At 49.6% G+C, this 15,342-nt stretch overlaps 1 protein-coding gene across 1 annotated transcript; it reads left to right on the forward strand.

Moving 5' to 3' along the window:
- The first annotated feature begins 487 nt into the window (after positions 1 to 487).
- Positions 488 to 14,807, forward strand: GTF2E1 (general transcription factor IIE subunit 1). The gene is made up of 4 exons (XM_056847827.1): positions 488 to 935; positions 6,389 to 6,590; positions 10,270 to 10,508; positions 14,368 to 14,807. The coding sequence occupies exons 1-4, from the start codon at positions 488 to 490 to the stop codon at positions 14,796 to 14,798; spliced, it is 1,320 nt and encodes a 439-aa protein (XP_056703805.1). The 3' UTR covers positions 14,799 to 14,807.
- The last annotated feature ends 535 nt before the right edge of the window (positions 14,808 to 15,342 follow it).

Consider the following 15,342-nt stretch of genomic DNA (forward strand, 5'->3'; position numbering starts at 1 on the left):
GCCTGATCTGGAGAACCGGGTTTGATTCCTCACTCCTCCACACGAACGGTGGAGACTAATCTGGTGAACTGGATTTGTTTCCCCACTCCTCCACACGAAGCCAGCTGGGTGACCTTGGGCAAGTCACAGCTCTGCTAGAGCTCTCAACCCCACCTACCTCACAGGGTGTCTGTTGTGGGGAAGGGAAGGTGATTGTAAGCTGGTTTGAGTCTCTCTTAAGTGGTAGAGAAAGTCGGCATATAAAAACCAACTCTTCTTCCTCCTCTTCTGCCTCCTCCCCCCTTCTTCCTCTTCCTTTTGTTCCTCCTCCTCCTCCCCCCTCCTCCTCCTCTTCTTCCTCCTCTTCCTCTTCTTCTCCTCTTCCTCCTCCTCCTTCGTTTTTTAAAAAAGAGCCGAGCCAGTTTCAGTAACCAAAATGATCAGACAACGGAGTACATTTTTACACAGTCATCTCCTTCCCTTCTGTTTGTGTTCCAGTGCACTTGCCATGACAGATCCGGATGTCCTCACAGAAGTCCCTGCCGCCCTGAAGCGCCTGGCCAAGTATGTCGTGCGCGGCTTCTATGGGACGGAACACGCCCTGGCCCTGGACATCCTGATCCGCAATCCCTGCGTCAAGGAGGAGGATATGCTGGAGCTGCTCAAGTTTGACCGGAAGCAGCTGCGGGCTGTCCTGAACACCCTCAAGGGGGACAAGTTCATCAAATGCCGGATGAGGGTGGAGACCGCCCCGGACGGCAAGACCACCCGGCACAACTACTACTTCATCAACTACCGCCTGCTGGTCAACGTGGTGAAGTACAAACTCGACCACATGAGGAGGAGGATCGAGACCGACGAGAGGGACTCCACCAACCGGGCCTCCTTCCGGTGCCCCATTTGCTTCAGCACCTTCACCGACCTGGAGGCCAACCAGCTGTTTGACCCCATGACAGGTAAGGGGCAAGCAGGGCGGCCCTTCAAGGGCCCACAGAGTTTGGAGCTAGGTACCCAAGGGTACCGTTTTACCTAGTTTATAACTGCACACACATTTTATATCAATCAATCAATCGACCTTTATTGGCGTATACTCAGAAACATGACGTAAGCCAGGGGTGGGGAACGTCAGGTCCGGGGGCCATTTAAGGGCCGCGAAATCATTTGGTCTGGCCCTTCGTGGGTCCTGGCAGATCTCTAGCTCAGAAGGATTTAAGACTGGTGATCCGCCCCCCTCCAGCAGACAGGAAGAGCCTCTATTCAAGGCAAATGTGAGTTTGTTTTGCCGAGGAAAGGGACCTTTTTTCCCCCTTGAAGAAGAGTTGTTAGGTATGGAGTGCTAGGACCACCCAAGAATATAGGAGGCTAATTTTAAGTTGATAATTTTGTATGGCCTGCCAATGATATTGCAAATATCCAAATGGCCCTTGGCAGAAAAAAGGTTCCCCACCCCTGAAGTAAGCAGTACACAAAATTCACTGCAGTACACAAAATTCACTCACATTTTATATGGGAGACATATGCAGCCCAGTATAACAACTTGTAGACAATCTTACCAGATGTTTGTATAATTGGAAATATACTATACAACCTATATACATGCCTGGTCTGATATCTAATTGTCTGTATATGTTTGTGTATCTGTAAATACGTGTGTACGTTTTACATGGGTTTCAGTTAACCACTGAGGAAGGCCAAATAGGCTGAAACGCGTTTGGCACATGGTTACAGTAGATCAACTTTAGGAAATGCCATTGTGCTGTTTTATCCTGACATAGCGCCTTAAGCAAATAGTATTTTCACTATCTATTTCCTTTATTTATCCCACCCAACCTTGGGTACCCAGCTTCTTTTAGGTTGGGTTTCATTCCCAACCTAAATGGGGTGGTGTAGTGGTTAAGAGTGGTAGTTTGGAGCGGTGGACTCTAGTCTGGAGAACCGGGTTTGATTCCCCACTCCTCCACATGAGTGGTGGACTCTAATCTGGTGAACCGGGTTGGTTTCTCCACTCCTACACATGAAGCCTGCTGGGTGACCTTGGGCTAGTCACAGTTCTCTGCAAACTCTCCCAGCCCCACCTACCTCCCAGGGTGTCTGTTGTGGGGAAGGGAAGGTGATTGTAAGCTGGTTTGATTCTTCCTTAAGTGGTAGACGAAGTTGGCATGTAAATACCAACTCTTCTTATACTACGCAGGCTGATTTATGTTCTTAGATCAAGTTGGAAATACTTTTCCAAGAGCATGATTCAGTCATGTTTGCTATGTCGCTTGGCACATGCTGAGAAATCTTCATGTTTTAGATCTCCAGGGAGTTTAAGAAAGAGGGCCCTTAGTGGGAAAAGTAAAGGCAGGCAGCTCACAATGACCCATCTTTGTTTGCCACCTTTGCAGATATAGAAATCACTAAAATATCTGGAGGTGGTTTGGTCTCTAAAGTTTGTTCACTGGGAAGGAGGAGAATAAAAGAACGCTGTGTGAATCTCTAAACAGTTTGAGAGGCACTTTTCTTCAGTCTGCGGTGTGGAAATTGCTCATCATTATGGGTGGAACATGAAATTCCACCTCTTTTTCTAGGTTAGATCATGCTGTTCTTCTGCATTACGGGGCACTCAAAGAAGTAAATGATTTCCTTTCGCGGCTGAATTACAAACTGCCGTAATAAGGACAGGCGCATTATAGTGCAAAATCTAAATGGATGTGTCTAAGGAACCCCAAGGCTTTTCTTATTGGGATGCACAGGGTATTTTATGGAGTCTGCTGTATAAACTGTGCCTAGACAGTCAATGTGTCTGAGCAGTTGTGTGTGTGTGTGTGGGGGGGGGGGGGGGTTAGTGTTTTTTTTTTTTGGCCTTGGATGCAAACAAGATTGTAATTGCTTTTTGCATCTTCAGTAGGGTGTGAATAAAATGGGTTACTTACCACCAGAGAGACTGGGGGTGGGGGATGCAGCTACTGGCTGGTTTCAGTTGCTGCTTGAATGGGAGAAGAAAAAGAAGAAGAGTTGTTTTTATATGCCGACTTTCTCTACCACTTACTGCAGAATCAAACCGGCTTACAATCAACCTTCCCTTCCCCTCCCCACAACAGATACCCTGTGAGGTAGGTGGGGCTGAGAGAGTGTGACTAGCCCACGGTCACCCAGCTGGCTTCACGTGTAGTAGTGGGGAAACAAATCCAGTTCACCAGATTAGAGTCAGCCGCTCATGTGGAGGAGTGGGGAATCAGATCAGAGTGGCTCTCCAGATCAGAGTCATAGAATCATAGAATCATAGAGTTGAAACGGACCACCAGGGTCATCTAGTCCAACCCCCTGCACAATGCAGGAAATTCACAACTACCTCCCCCCTGCACCCTCCCACACCCCCAGTGGCCTCTACTCCATGCCCAGAAGATGGCCAAGATGCCCTCCCTCTCATCATCAGCCTAAGGTCATAGAATCAACATTGCTGACAGATGGGCATCTAGCCTCTGCTTGAAAACCTCCAGGGAAGGAGAGCTCACCACTCCCGAGGAAGCCTGTTTCACTGAGGAACTGCTCTAACTGTTAGAAACTTCTTCCTAGTGTCCAGACTGAAACTCTTTTGATTTAATTTCAACCCGTTGGTTCTGCTCTGACCTTCTGGGCATCAGAAAACAACTCGGCACCATCCTCTGAGTCCTCTGCTCCAAACCACCGCTCTTAACCGCTACACCACACTGTCCTATACTCTACAGGCAGGGCCCTTCGGGTCTCCTTGGCCATTGACGCACGGAAGGTTTTGCCTTGGATTTGCCGCTCTCTACATGCACATTTTCCCCATCCGAATTTTCAAGACTCAAAAATAAGCCCCCAGGTAGAGTTTTAAGAATTCGGACAGGGAAAATGTGCATGTAGAGAGCGGCAAATCCAAGGCAAAACCTCCCATGCTTCAATAGCTGTAGAGTGGTACCAGAACCTTCGCTAGGGTTGACAGCTCTGGGTTGGGAAATGCTTGGAGACTTTGGGGGTGGAGCCTGGGGAGAGAGAGGTTTGGGGAGGGGTGGGACCTAAGGGGTGGGATATAATGCCATAGAGGCCGTCCTCCAAAGCAGCCCATTTCCCCAGGGGAACTGATTTCTGTTACCTGGAGATCAGTTCTAATTCTGGGAGATCTCCAGATGCCACCTGGAGGTTAGCGACTGTCATGGGCCCTGCCTTGGGAGCTGAGGACTCGGAGGACTCTGAAGCTGAAGTGGAGGAACAGGTTGCCTCTGGGCCTTCAGTACCTCCATTGCAGTCAGTAGCACAGGAGCCTGAAACAACTCAGCAGGAACCACAGCTAGGCAGAGAGATGGAACAAGGGCAGACAGAAGCTACTCTTCCCCCAACCCCTGCAGCAGAAGCTGAGAATGGCAGCCCTCCAAGCTCACCTGAACCTGATAGGCATATCAGGACTCGGCAGCGTGTGGTTTTGCAGGGTAAAAGGAGGAGTGCTCGCTTGGAGAGGCTAAACAGACAGAGAACTGGTGCTGAGTCTTTTCAGGATGAAGCCTAGCTTGGAAGTGCACTGACTGATAAAGGCAGTGCAGGCATGCTTTCACTTTGCGGAAGCAACCGTGCAGTTTCTCTGTGTTCCTGCTACTGCCTCTAATTAATCTTTCCGGCCGTTGACTCCTGCCTGCTTTGACGACGCCTCTGACTTCTGACCCTGATAGATAGCATAATCTTTGTCGCCTGCTCCGAAAGGGGCTAAATACCTCCCGCATGTCTGAGGACTGTAGGCACCGCCCAGCCCTTGGCCTACGCCGGCACAGCAACCTTCCTCTTAGCCCCGGGACTGGCCGGCCTTGGGGAGATGGAGATGCTACGCTTATGCCAGGTTGATCCAGCAAGCTAAATTGTGGAACTCCCTGCCCCAGGATGTGGTGATGGCTGCCAACTTGGAAGGCTTTAAGAGGGGGGGGACATGTTTATGGAGGAGAGGGCTATCCCTGGCTACTAGTAAAAATTGATACTAGTCATGATGCATACCTGTTCTCTCCAGGATCAGAGGAGCATGTCTATTATCTTAGGAGCTGTGGAAGACAGGCAGGACAATGCTGCTGCAGTCGTCTTGCTTGGGGGCTTCCTAGAGGCCCCTGGTTGGCCGCTGTGGGAACAGACTGCTGGACTTGATGGGCCTGGGTCTGATCCAGCAGGGCCTTTCTTATGTTCTCATGTTATGTTCTTATCCCCTCCCAGCGCAAGGCTGAAATAGGGTGGGAGGGGAGCAGCATCTGGGACTCCTCTCGTCCAGGTCCCTAAGACCCCTTCCGCCTCTGGGACCACATTCTTCCACATCCTGACAGCCCAGTGGTGTCATTTTTGAACAACCACTGTCTACACCACAGTTCCAGCTGTTAAATTTTACATCAGAATGACTGGGCAACACCTCAGCGTTGGCTTACTTACGGAAGCAGGGAGGGTTCCCCGCCCCCCGTTTTGTTAAGTCGGCTTTGGTGTCATCATTCTGTTTCAACGTGCAGTCCTGTCAACGTTAATGTGTAGCTGAAGGCCAGGGAAGGTTTTTCTTCCATGCAAGCCACCTTTCCAGCCGCTTCCCCTGTAGAAAGGGTGAGTGAGAGGCCCACTTAGAATCATAGAGTTGGAAGGGACCACCAGGTCATCTAGTCCAACCCCCTGCGCAATGCAGGAAATTCACAACTACCTCCCACCCATACCCCCAGTGTTTTCTATTCCATACTAGACCTTTAAGGTCCTCCCTTTCTGTCCTGCTCACTGGTGCACCCCTACGATGGAAGATCTGTGGATTGCCCCCTGCCTCCCATTGTTGGAGAAGCGAGGGAGGGTCAGGGCCCTCCCTTGAGCCTCCAGGGGTACCCCGGCCACCCGCCGGGCCGGGCTGCGGCATGGAAGTCGCAGCAGCTGCGGGAAAGAGAAAGGGTTAACGGAAAGCACGATGCAAGAGGCGCATTCAGAAGCGAAGGTGGATTTGAGGGAAAGGCGGCCAGCGGGCTTGTCTTCCTTGAACTTCTGCCGCGCCGGCCTCTCTCGTAGGCAGCTTTTTCCCCGTATGGCATACTCTCATCTGCTGTCCTTGACCTTCGAGGGCCGCCTTTCTGTGCTTTTCATGCAGAGGAAGGACAGTTTCTCTTGTTCGGCTGGCACTCCTGTTTGTTAAGTGGCTCCTTACCACCCCCCCCCACACACACACTGGATGTTTACCATAAAAATAGTAAAAAACAACCTATGCTGATACAAGCAGTAGCATGTAAGTAATTAATAACCAGTGCGGTGGCAAGTGGTCTAAAGACTAGAAGCTAACAATTTACCCTAAGATTCACTAGAAAGAAAAATAAGTCTCCCAGTATCTTCCCTTCCCCCTTCTCCTTCCGTGGAAAGCTCCGAGCATGAAATATTTCAAATAATAAACGAGCTGCTTCTCTCCACTTAGGCATTTTCCGCTGTACCTTCTGTGAGACCGAAGTGGAGGAAGATGAGTCGGCCATGCCCAAAAAGGACGCCAGGACTCTGGTGGCCCGCTTTAACGAACAGATCGAGCCGATCTACGCCCTACTGCGGGAGACGGAGGACGTCAACCTGGCCTATGAGATCCTGGAGCCGGAGCCGATGGAGATCCTCGCGCTGAAGCAGAGGTGGGCTGGGACGCTGAGCCGGGGGCTGCCATTTGCCGTCCTTCTATTTATTTATTATTTTAAAAAAAAACATTTTATTAGAAATTTGAACAACAAAAGAAGAAAGAAAACACACATAACATTCTGTTCTCATTCGTTCCCAAACATACAGTGTGATCAATCTTCCAGGGGATTCGTTTTAGATGTATCTTTTCATATCATTACAAAAGAATTTAATTAATTGATGGTCTTTCTAGGAGAGAATAGGCATGCATCACGACTAGTAGTCATTTTTACTAGTACCCATGAATATCCCTCTCCTCCATGAACATGTCCACTCCTCTCTTAAAGCCTTCCGAGTTGGCAGCCATCACCACATCCTGGGGCAGGGTGACTCCGCAGTAACTATGCGTTGTGTGAAGAAATACTTCCTTTTATCTGTTTGGAATCTCTAGCTTCAGCAGATGGCCCCGCTTTCTGGTATTATGAGAGAGGGAGAAAAGCTTCTCCCTGTCCACTCTCTCCATACCACGCGTAATTTTATAGACCTCTATCATGTCTCCCCTTAACCACCTTCTTTCCAAGCTAAACTGTTCCTCATAGGGCAGTTGTAGTCATTCCAGCCTGTTAGAATCAGAATGATGTGCTGGAGAACAGATTTGGCTGCGACGACGCTGCCCACTGTGCGGCCTCTTCCCTGTTTGGCTCGGAGGTGCAGGGACCCGCCTTCCCGCTTTACTGGCTGAACACAGAAACAGCTGGGCGCCTGGCCAACGTCACAGGCTCGGCTCCGTGAAGGGAGAAGGGCTTCTGGGACAAACAGTGACCGCACAATGGCAGGAAGTATGCTATCTAGACACAATAATAGTCCACAGTGGGGACTCCTGCTACACTGGGCTGGGTGTGTGGTGATAATACCTAACATTTATAATACTGAGCTTTTAGAGTATCCAAAGTGTCCCACACATTTAATCTTTACAATCGCCCTGTCAGTGGGATTGTCCTCGCTGTAGAGGGGGAGGAGCCCGGGGCTGAGGGAGGGGCTTGCTGAAGCCCAGGCATGATTCGAACAGGAGACTTTCGGGTTCTCAGTGTAGTCTTTTACCCGCTATGCTACACCTGCTGGGTACAATGAGCTCTCTAGCCATTGTTAATACTAACCCCACAATGCTGTTGAAATCCCGTGAATAAAGTGATGCCAGCAGCGGAAATTGCCGCAAACGTTTTTTTTTGTCTATTTATTTTATTTTTCAAATTTGTGGCCTGCTCTCCCCGGCCACAGCCGGCTCAGGGCGGGCGACGTCATTTAAAACCGTACCATGTCATAGTGGCGACAATAAAAAATCAGCTCATTTTTATTTTATTTTATTTTATTGAAAAATTTTATTGGGTTTTTGGGGGTACAAGATAAAACAAGGGAAAGGAGGGGAAGTAAAAGTAAAATAAACATATATTTCTGTGACAAACCACCACATCTGATACTTGACGTATTAACACATTGCGTTTCTAATCTAAAATCAATATTCATAATAACCTTAGCAATTTCTATTGATCTCTACTATTAATCTCTATAGTCTTCATTATCTTCTGTTACAAAATTTTATAATACTATAGTCTATAATCTATAATCAGACTACATTAGATTACATTATCAACTATTGGGTATCTTACTTATACAGCTCTTATATTTAGCTGTATTTAGCTCATTTTCATTGATGCAGAAGAACTAACTGGTTCTTTGCAAGGAAACGGCTTTGTGATCTTGATGCAGAATGCAGTACACAAGGCCCCAAGCCCTGACCTTGATGGCCCAGCCTAGCCCAATCTCATTAGATCTCAGAAGCTAAGCAGGGGATTAGTACTTGGTTGAGAGACCGCTAAGGAAGTCCAGGGTTGCTGTGCAGAGGCAGGCTACTGGCAAACCACCTCTGTGTGCCTTTTGCCTGATCTCGTCAGATCGGGGAGGGGCTGTGGCTCAATTTGTAGCGCATCTGCTTGGCATGCAGAAGATCTCAGGTTTGATCTCCGGCATCTCCAGTTAAAGGGGCCAGGCAAATAGGTGATGTGAAAGGCCCCTGCCTGAGACCCTGGAGAGCCGCTGCTGGTCTGAGTAGACAATACTGACTTCGATGGACCAAGGGGCTGGTTCAGTATAAGGAAACTACATGTGTTCAAGAGAGGAAAACCACCATCACCACCATGGTGGCCATCTTGTTCTGGGGAACGGCCATGGCTCAGTGGAAGAGCCTCTGCTTGGCATGCAGAAGGTCCCAGGTTCAATCCCGGCAGCTCCAGTTAAAGGGACTAGGCAGGTAGGTGATAGGAAAGGCCCCTGCCTGAGACCCTGGAGAGCCGCTGCCAGTCTGAGTAAACAATACTGACTTTGATGGAACAAGGGTCCTATTCAGTATAAGGCAGCGTCATGTGTTAAAAATAAAATTACAGCTTGAAACCCCACAAGCAAAGATGGTGCATAGCTCCCATTATACTGCGAGAGCCACGCAAGCAGCCGACCTTTCAAATCCATACAATTTCACATATGGGGAGGAGGAAGGAAGCCAGTCAAGATGATACCCGCGGCTGCCCTCAATTGTAGGCCTGGCGGAAAAGCTCTTTCTTGCAGGCCCTGTGGAACTCCTTAAGGTCTTGCAGGGTCCTGATGTTTCCAGGCAGAGCATTCCACCAATGATCCTGTTGAGAAGTCTGCCATGGAAGCTCCCTGGCCACTTTGAGCTAAGGTTGCCAGGTCCTTTCTTTCTTCTCCCCTGTTCTTAGACCAGGGTCTTGAACAATAAAACCATAAAATAGGGGTGGGGAAAGTCAAGGCCCGCGAAATCATTTGGTCTGGCCCTTCGTGGGTCCTGGCAGATCTCTAGCTCAGAAGGATCTAAGACTGGTGATCCGCACCCTCCCGCGGACAAGACTAGCCTCTATTCAAGGCAGATGTGAGTTTGTTTTGCCAAACTCTTCCCTGCAGAAGAGTCATTAGCTATGAAGCTGCTAAGACTGCCCAAAAAACTGTGTTAACCCTTTCCTACCCGGGCCATGGAGAAACATATTGCTCGGCTAATTTTTAAGTTGATAATTTTGTATGGCCCGCGAATGATGTTATAAATATCCAAATGGCCCTTGGCGGAAAAAAGGTTCCCCACCCCTGCCATAAAACTTAAATAAGACCCATCTCTAAAAACACCTCCCTTCGTCTCTTCTCTGCAGCCTCCAAAAAACAAGCAACAAAATAAGTACGCTGAGGGTCAGAGTCCTCTAAGAGGAACTGAACCTTTTTCTCCAAAGTTGCTCGAGAAGATGTGGACCATTTCTTAAAACATGGTATAATCCATTTCAGCCTAAGCTGGTATACATAAGGGCAATGCAAAAGGATATATACCAAGGAGCCCACTGACTGAAGAGGGAAGGGACACAGCCAGTCTGAAAAAGGGATCTTTAACATACGGCCCAGCAAAACCATTTTAAAAGGGCTATTAAATCTCGAATGGATAAAGATTCTACATAACTATGGACTAACCAGAGAATTCATATAGGAAGGAAGATTACCCTTTGATAAGAGGCCCAGGGCAAGTGGAGAACATGTCCTCCGCGCATTGAGAAGTCTGCATGGGGGTGCTGGGTAATAACGCTCAGTAGGTCTGAGGATCATGGGTGATCACAGTTTGAATTTTCTTTTCATGATGGCCTGCAGCAAGGAACGGGCTGCCGCCGCCGCTGGGATGGGCCTGCCAAGTGGGCCGCACCGGGAAGCCTGGACCACCAAGGGGCCCTCCTACGAGGACTTGTACACCCAGAACGTCGTCATCAGCATGGAGGACCAGGATGACGCGCACCAGCCAGCCAGTGAAGGGAAGCCGCCCCGAGAGAGGCCAGTCTGGCTGCGGGAGAGCACTGTTCAAGGAGCTTATGATCCTGACGAGGTCAAAGGAGGTAAGGAGGAGAGAGCGGGAGGGCCGCTGCGCAGCTCTCTGCACTGGACCGAGGGCCCCCTTGAAGGAGGCAGACTGTGCTGTACACCCCAGCGGGTACAAACAGCCTCCAGGCTTTTGCATTTCCTCTGCCGTGCAAAGTGGCTGATCTCATAGAATCACAGAGTTGGAAGGGGCCACACAGGCCATCTAGTCCAACCCCCTGCTTAATGCAGGATCAGCCGACAGCATCCCTGACAAGTTCTTGCCCAGCCTGCTTAAAGACTGCCAGTGAGGGGGGAGCTCACTGGCTCCCTAAGTAGCCGATTCCACATTCGAACAACTCTTATTGTAAAATTTGTTTTCCTAATATCCACCTTTCCTCCTGCAATTTAAACCCATTATTGTGAGTCCTGTCCTCTGCTGCCAGCAGGAACAGCTCTCCGCCCTCCTCTAAGTGACAGCCCTTCAAATACTTCAAGAGAGCAATCATGCCCCCCCTCAACCTTCTCTTCTCCAGAGTAAACATTCCCAACACCCTAAACATTCCCCCCTCAACCTCCTCTTCTCCAGACTAAACATTCCCAACACCCTAAACATTCCCCCTCAACCTCCTCTTCTCCAGACTAAACATTCCCAACACCCTAAACATTCCCCCCTAACCTCCTCTTCTCCAGACTAAACATTCCCAACACCCTAAACATTCCCCCCTCAACCTCCTCTTCTTCAGACTAAACATTCCCAACTCCCTCAGCCTTTCCTCGTAGGGCTTGGTCTCCAGGCCCCCGATCATCCTCGTCACTCTCCTCCGCACCTGCTCCATCCTGATAAAGCTGCTCACGGCCTTGTCCTAGGGTGTGACGTTGGCTTGGATCCTGCGACGTTCAAATGGAAACCTAAATGGACATAGTGCGGTTCCGCTTGCGCAGGATCGTGTGTGACCCCCTAATGCTTTTTGGTGTATGTATTATAGCCCCGAGAAATTGGTCGCACAAGACCTTGGCCCAAGTGGAAACGTAAGGAAGGGTACAAAAAGACTAACTCGGCCAAAGTGGCTGCTGCGGTCTTTTCCTTGTGTTTCTCCTTCTGCGAGTGCTGTGGCACAAGTGGAAATGTCATGCTGGATCCAACACCTTGCTCATAAGTCATGCTGGATCCAACACCTTGCTCATAAGTTTTTCTGACATCGGGCACCCTTAAACTCTTACTCTGTTCATAATTAATAAAGAAATAAGCATGACCCCGGTGTCCCGTGTCCATACCTGTATAGAAGAAGAAGAGTTGTTTTTTATATGCCGACTTTCTCCACCACTTAAGGGAGACTCAAACCGGCTTACAATCACCTTCCCTTCCCCTCCCCACAACAGACACCCTGGGAGGTAGGTGGGGCTAAGAGAGCTCTAAGAGAGCTGTGACTTGCCCAAGGTCACCCGGCTGGCTTTCTGTGTAGGAGTGGGGAAACAAATCCAGTTCACCAGAGTAATGTCCGCCGCTCATGTGGAGGAGTGGGGGAATCAAACCCAGTTCTCCAGATCAGAGTCCACCACTCCATACCACTGCTCTTAACCACTACACCACACTGGCTCTCCCACATGAACCACTCATCAGCTGGCATGGGTGGGGCCAGGCTGCTAGCCAATAGCCACTTGCCAGCATGTGCTCCGAACCAAATGACTTTAACCCCTTGCTTGGTCTCGATGAGAAACAGACCTTTCTTTCCCCCGATAGTGGGAATTGAGTTGCGTTTCCCCCCCCCCCTTTAATGCCGCTCTCACTGTACAGAATAACGGCCTGACTCCATCTGCAGCCAGGCGATTGAACCAGCTTTATGGAACTGTCACGCCGTTGCTCAGGCAACGTGCTGTCGCATGCCCGCCCCCACAGTTAAATTCCCGAGCGGCATTGCAAGAACGTTCATGTGCCGAAGCGTTCGGAGGCAGTTCAGAACTCTCGCTCACTGGCAGAGCCGGTTCATAATTCATGGTCCGGGTATGACATGAGCAAAGGAAGGGTATTTGCCTCTCCCTGGTCTTAGACACGTGCGACCTCCCTGCCCCCCCCTTACCACTGCAGCCCACAAAGCCCCATGAAATGCTCCTGGGAGATGCCCCCCCACGAATAGCTTAGAGAGAAGGAATCAGCTGAAATCCCTCACCCCTTGTGTGGGCAGAAGTTTGAGCCTGGATCCAGTCCCTTATCTGCTCATAGAAAGCTCGCACGCTAGAGAAAAGGCTAGGCCAGGTGCTGTTCTCCTGTATGCTTGTTCTCCTTTTTTCTTTTTAACAATTATTTGGTTATTCAGTTAGAACCATAGAGTTGGAAGGGACCACCAGGGTCATCTTGTCCAACCCCCTGCGCAATGCAGGAAATTCCAAACTATCTCCCCTCGACCATAACCCCAGTGACCCATGCTCCATGCCCAGAAGATGGCCAAGGTGCCCTCCCTCTCACGATCTGCCTAAAGTCATAGAATCAGCATTGCTGACAGATGGCCACCTAGCCTCTGCTTGAAAACCTCCATGGAAGGAGAGCCCACCACCTCCCGAGGAAGCCTGTTCCACTGAGGAACCGCTCGAACTGTTAGAAAATTCTTCCTAATGTCTAGACGGAAACACTTTTTGATTTAATTTCAACCCGTTGGTTCTGGTCTGACCTTCTGGGGCAACAGAAAACAACTCGGCACCCTCCTCTCTATGACAGCCCTTCAAGTATTTGAAGATGGTTATCATGTCACCTCTCAGTCCTCTCCTCTTCAGGCTAAACATACAGTTGCATGACTGATGCATATAACAGTACGTTAAGAAAACATAACGAACGGGGAGACGCCAAAAAGACATAGACAAATAAAATCGGAATAATAAAATCAGAAGAAGAAAAGTATTTATTTAGAATATTGTTCTGCTGCTTCTTCGGAGTCCTGCTCGAGGCGGCTTTCGATTAAAAACACAAGCTTGTTTTCTCTGTGTAGGAATCTTGGGGGCCGGGATGGGGGTATGGGAAAACATTCAACCAACCTGCTGGCTGAACTGGTAGAGCTGGGTGAGAACTGGGCTCCAGGGAAAAGGAAGTTTCATGGCTCAGGAGCCGCCACTCAAACACTTAACGGTGACCTTGCAAACTCAATTTGCCATATCAGTAAAGCCAAGTGTTCTAAACTAGGGCCTGTAAGATAATATAAGAACAAAAGAACGTAATAAAGGCCATGCTAGATCAGACCAAGGCCCATCAAGTCCAGCAGACTGTTCACGCAGTGGCCAACCAGGTGCCTCTAGGAAGCCCACAAGCAAGACAACAGCAGCATTATCCTGCCTGTGTTCCACAGCACCTAATATAACAGGCAAGCTTCTCTGATCCTGGAGGGAATAGGTATGCATCATGACTAGTATTCATTTTGACTAGTAGCCATGAATAGCCCTCTTCTCCATGAGCTTGTCCTCTCCCCTCTTAAAGCCTTCCAAGGTGGCAACCATCACTACATCCTTGGGCAGGGAGTTCCACAATTTAAAGATGCGTTGTGTGAAGAAATTCTTCCTTTTCTCTGTTTTGAATCTCTCACCCTCCAGCTTCAGATGACCCCATGTTCTGGCATTATGAGAGAGGGAGAAAAGCTTCTCCCTGTCCACTCTCTCCATACCATGCATAATTTTATAGACCTCGATCATGTATCCCCTTAACCGCCTTCTTTCCAAGCTAAATAGCCCTCAGGGTTTATATGGAGCTCAGCACTGATGCTGGAGCCCTAGCATAACAGATGACCGATGGGCCACTCTTATTCCAGGGCGGCAATTGAGTGGAATTCCCATAGATGAAATTATACATCTGCATCTCTGTTGCGGTTTGTCCCGTTGTTTCCTTCATTCCTCTTCCTCGTGTGCCTGCAGGTGGTCGAGACATGGATATGTTCCGGGAAGGGGAAGAGGGTCAAGGCTCCCTGGACAACAACGAGGAAGTGATGCGCGCTCTGCTCATCCACGAGAAGAAAACCCCCTCCGCCTCTGTTGGTGCCCTGGGTGGGGCGGCACCCCTATCCAGCGCCAATGCCAGCGATTCTGAGAGCGAGACGAGCGAATCAGACGAGGACTCCCCTCCCCGAGTGGCCGCTGCTGCAGCGCCGCTCTACGGCCTGTTGGAGGAAGACGACGATGACGAGTTTGAGGTGGTGACGGAGGACCCCACTGTCATGGTGGCCGGGCGCCCGTTCTCTTACAGCCAGGTGAACCAGAGGCCGGAACTTGTGGCCCAGATGACCCCTCAGGAGAAGGAACTCTACATCGCTATGGGTCAGCGCATGTTTGAGGACATGTTTGAATAGCTTCCTTCCGCCTTGCTTATGTTTGCAGACGAGCATCGACGGGAAATTCAGGGAGGGAGCAAACTGGCGAATTATACCTACTCTTTCTCAATCTATTCAGTTGTTCTTTAGCGTCACCCTAGAGATGAGAAAGAAATGGGGGTCAGAGAGAGGAGCACAGTTGACGTGGCAGCCGCGATATATTTCTTTGCGTATAAAGTAGAGGGTGACAGCAGGGGTCTAGTTTTTGAACGGAAAGGAGCCTGCCAAAGCGTACCTTTCCTCTGTGTTCTTGTGACTGAATCAGATTTCTGCTTGTCTTGGGAAGAGAAGTAGTCCAAGGACAACGACGGGGTAAGTGGGTGGGTGTATCATCAGACTCCCTCCTCCGTGCCCCCTTTCTCGTGTAGACAATAGACCATCACCCACATGAGTACCTGTGGGCAGAGCAGCACACAATGAATGCACGAGTACTTTGAATCATGGGAGACCTCACGGGGTCTTTCAGACATTGTCACGCGGCAAGCGTGGTTGGTTGTCATCACCACGTTTCTTCGTTCTGCTT

The sequence above is a fragment of the Euleptes europaea genome, chromosome 4, assembly GCF_029931775.1.
Source record: "Euleptes europaea isolate rEulEur1 chromosome 4, rEulEur1.hap1, whole genome shotgun sequence".
NCBI classification, from domain to species: Eukaryota; Metazoa; Chordata; class Lepidosauria; order Squamata; family Sphaerodactylidae; genus Euleptes; species Euleptes europaea.

Excerpts from the sequence above, each read along its gene's own strand:
- GTF2E1 (XM_056847827.1), top strand. The coding sequence starts at position 488 with ATGACAGATCCGGATGTCCTCACAGAAGTCCCTGCCGCCCTGAAGCGC. Across the intron at positions 6,591-10,269 it reads ATCCTCGCGCTGAAGCAGAG|CAAGGAACGGGCTGCCGCCG; the intron begins GTGGGCTGGGAC and ends GATGGCCTGCAG. Across the intron at positions 10,509-14,367 it reads TCCTGACGAGGTCAAAGGAG|GTGGTCGAGACATGGATATG; the intron begins GTAAGGAGGAGA and ends GTGTGCCTGCAG.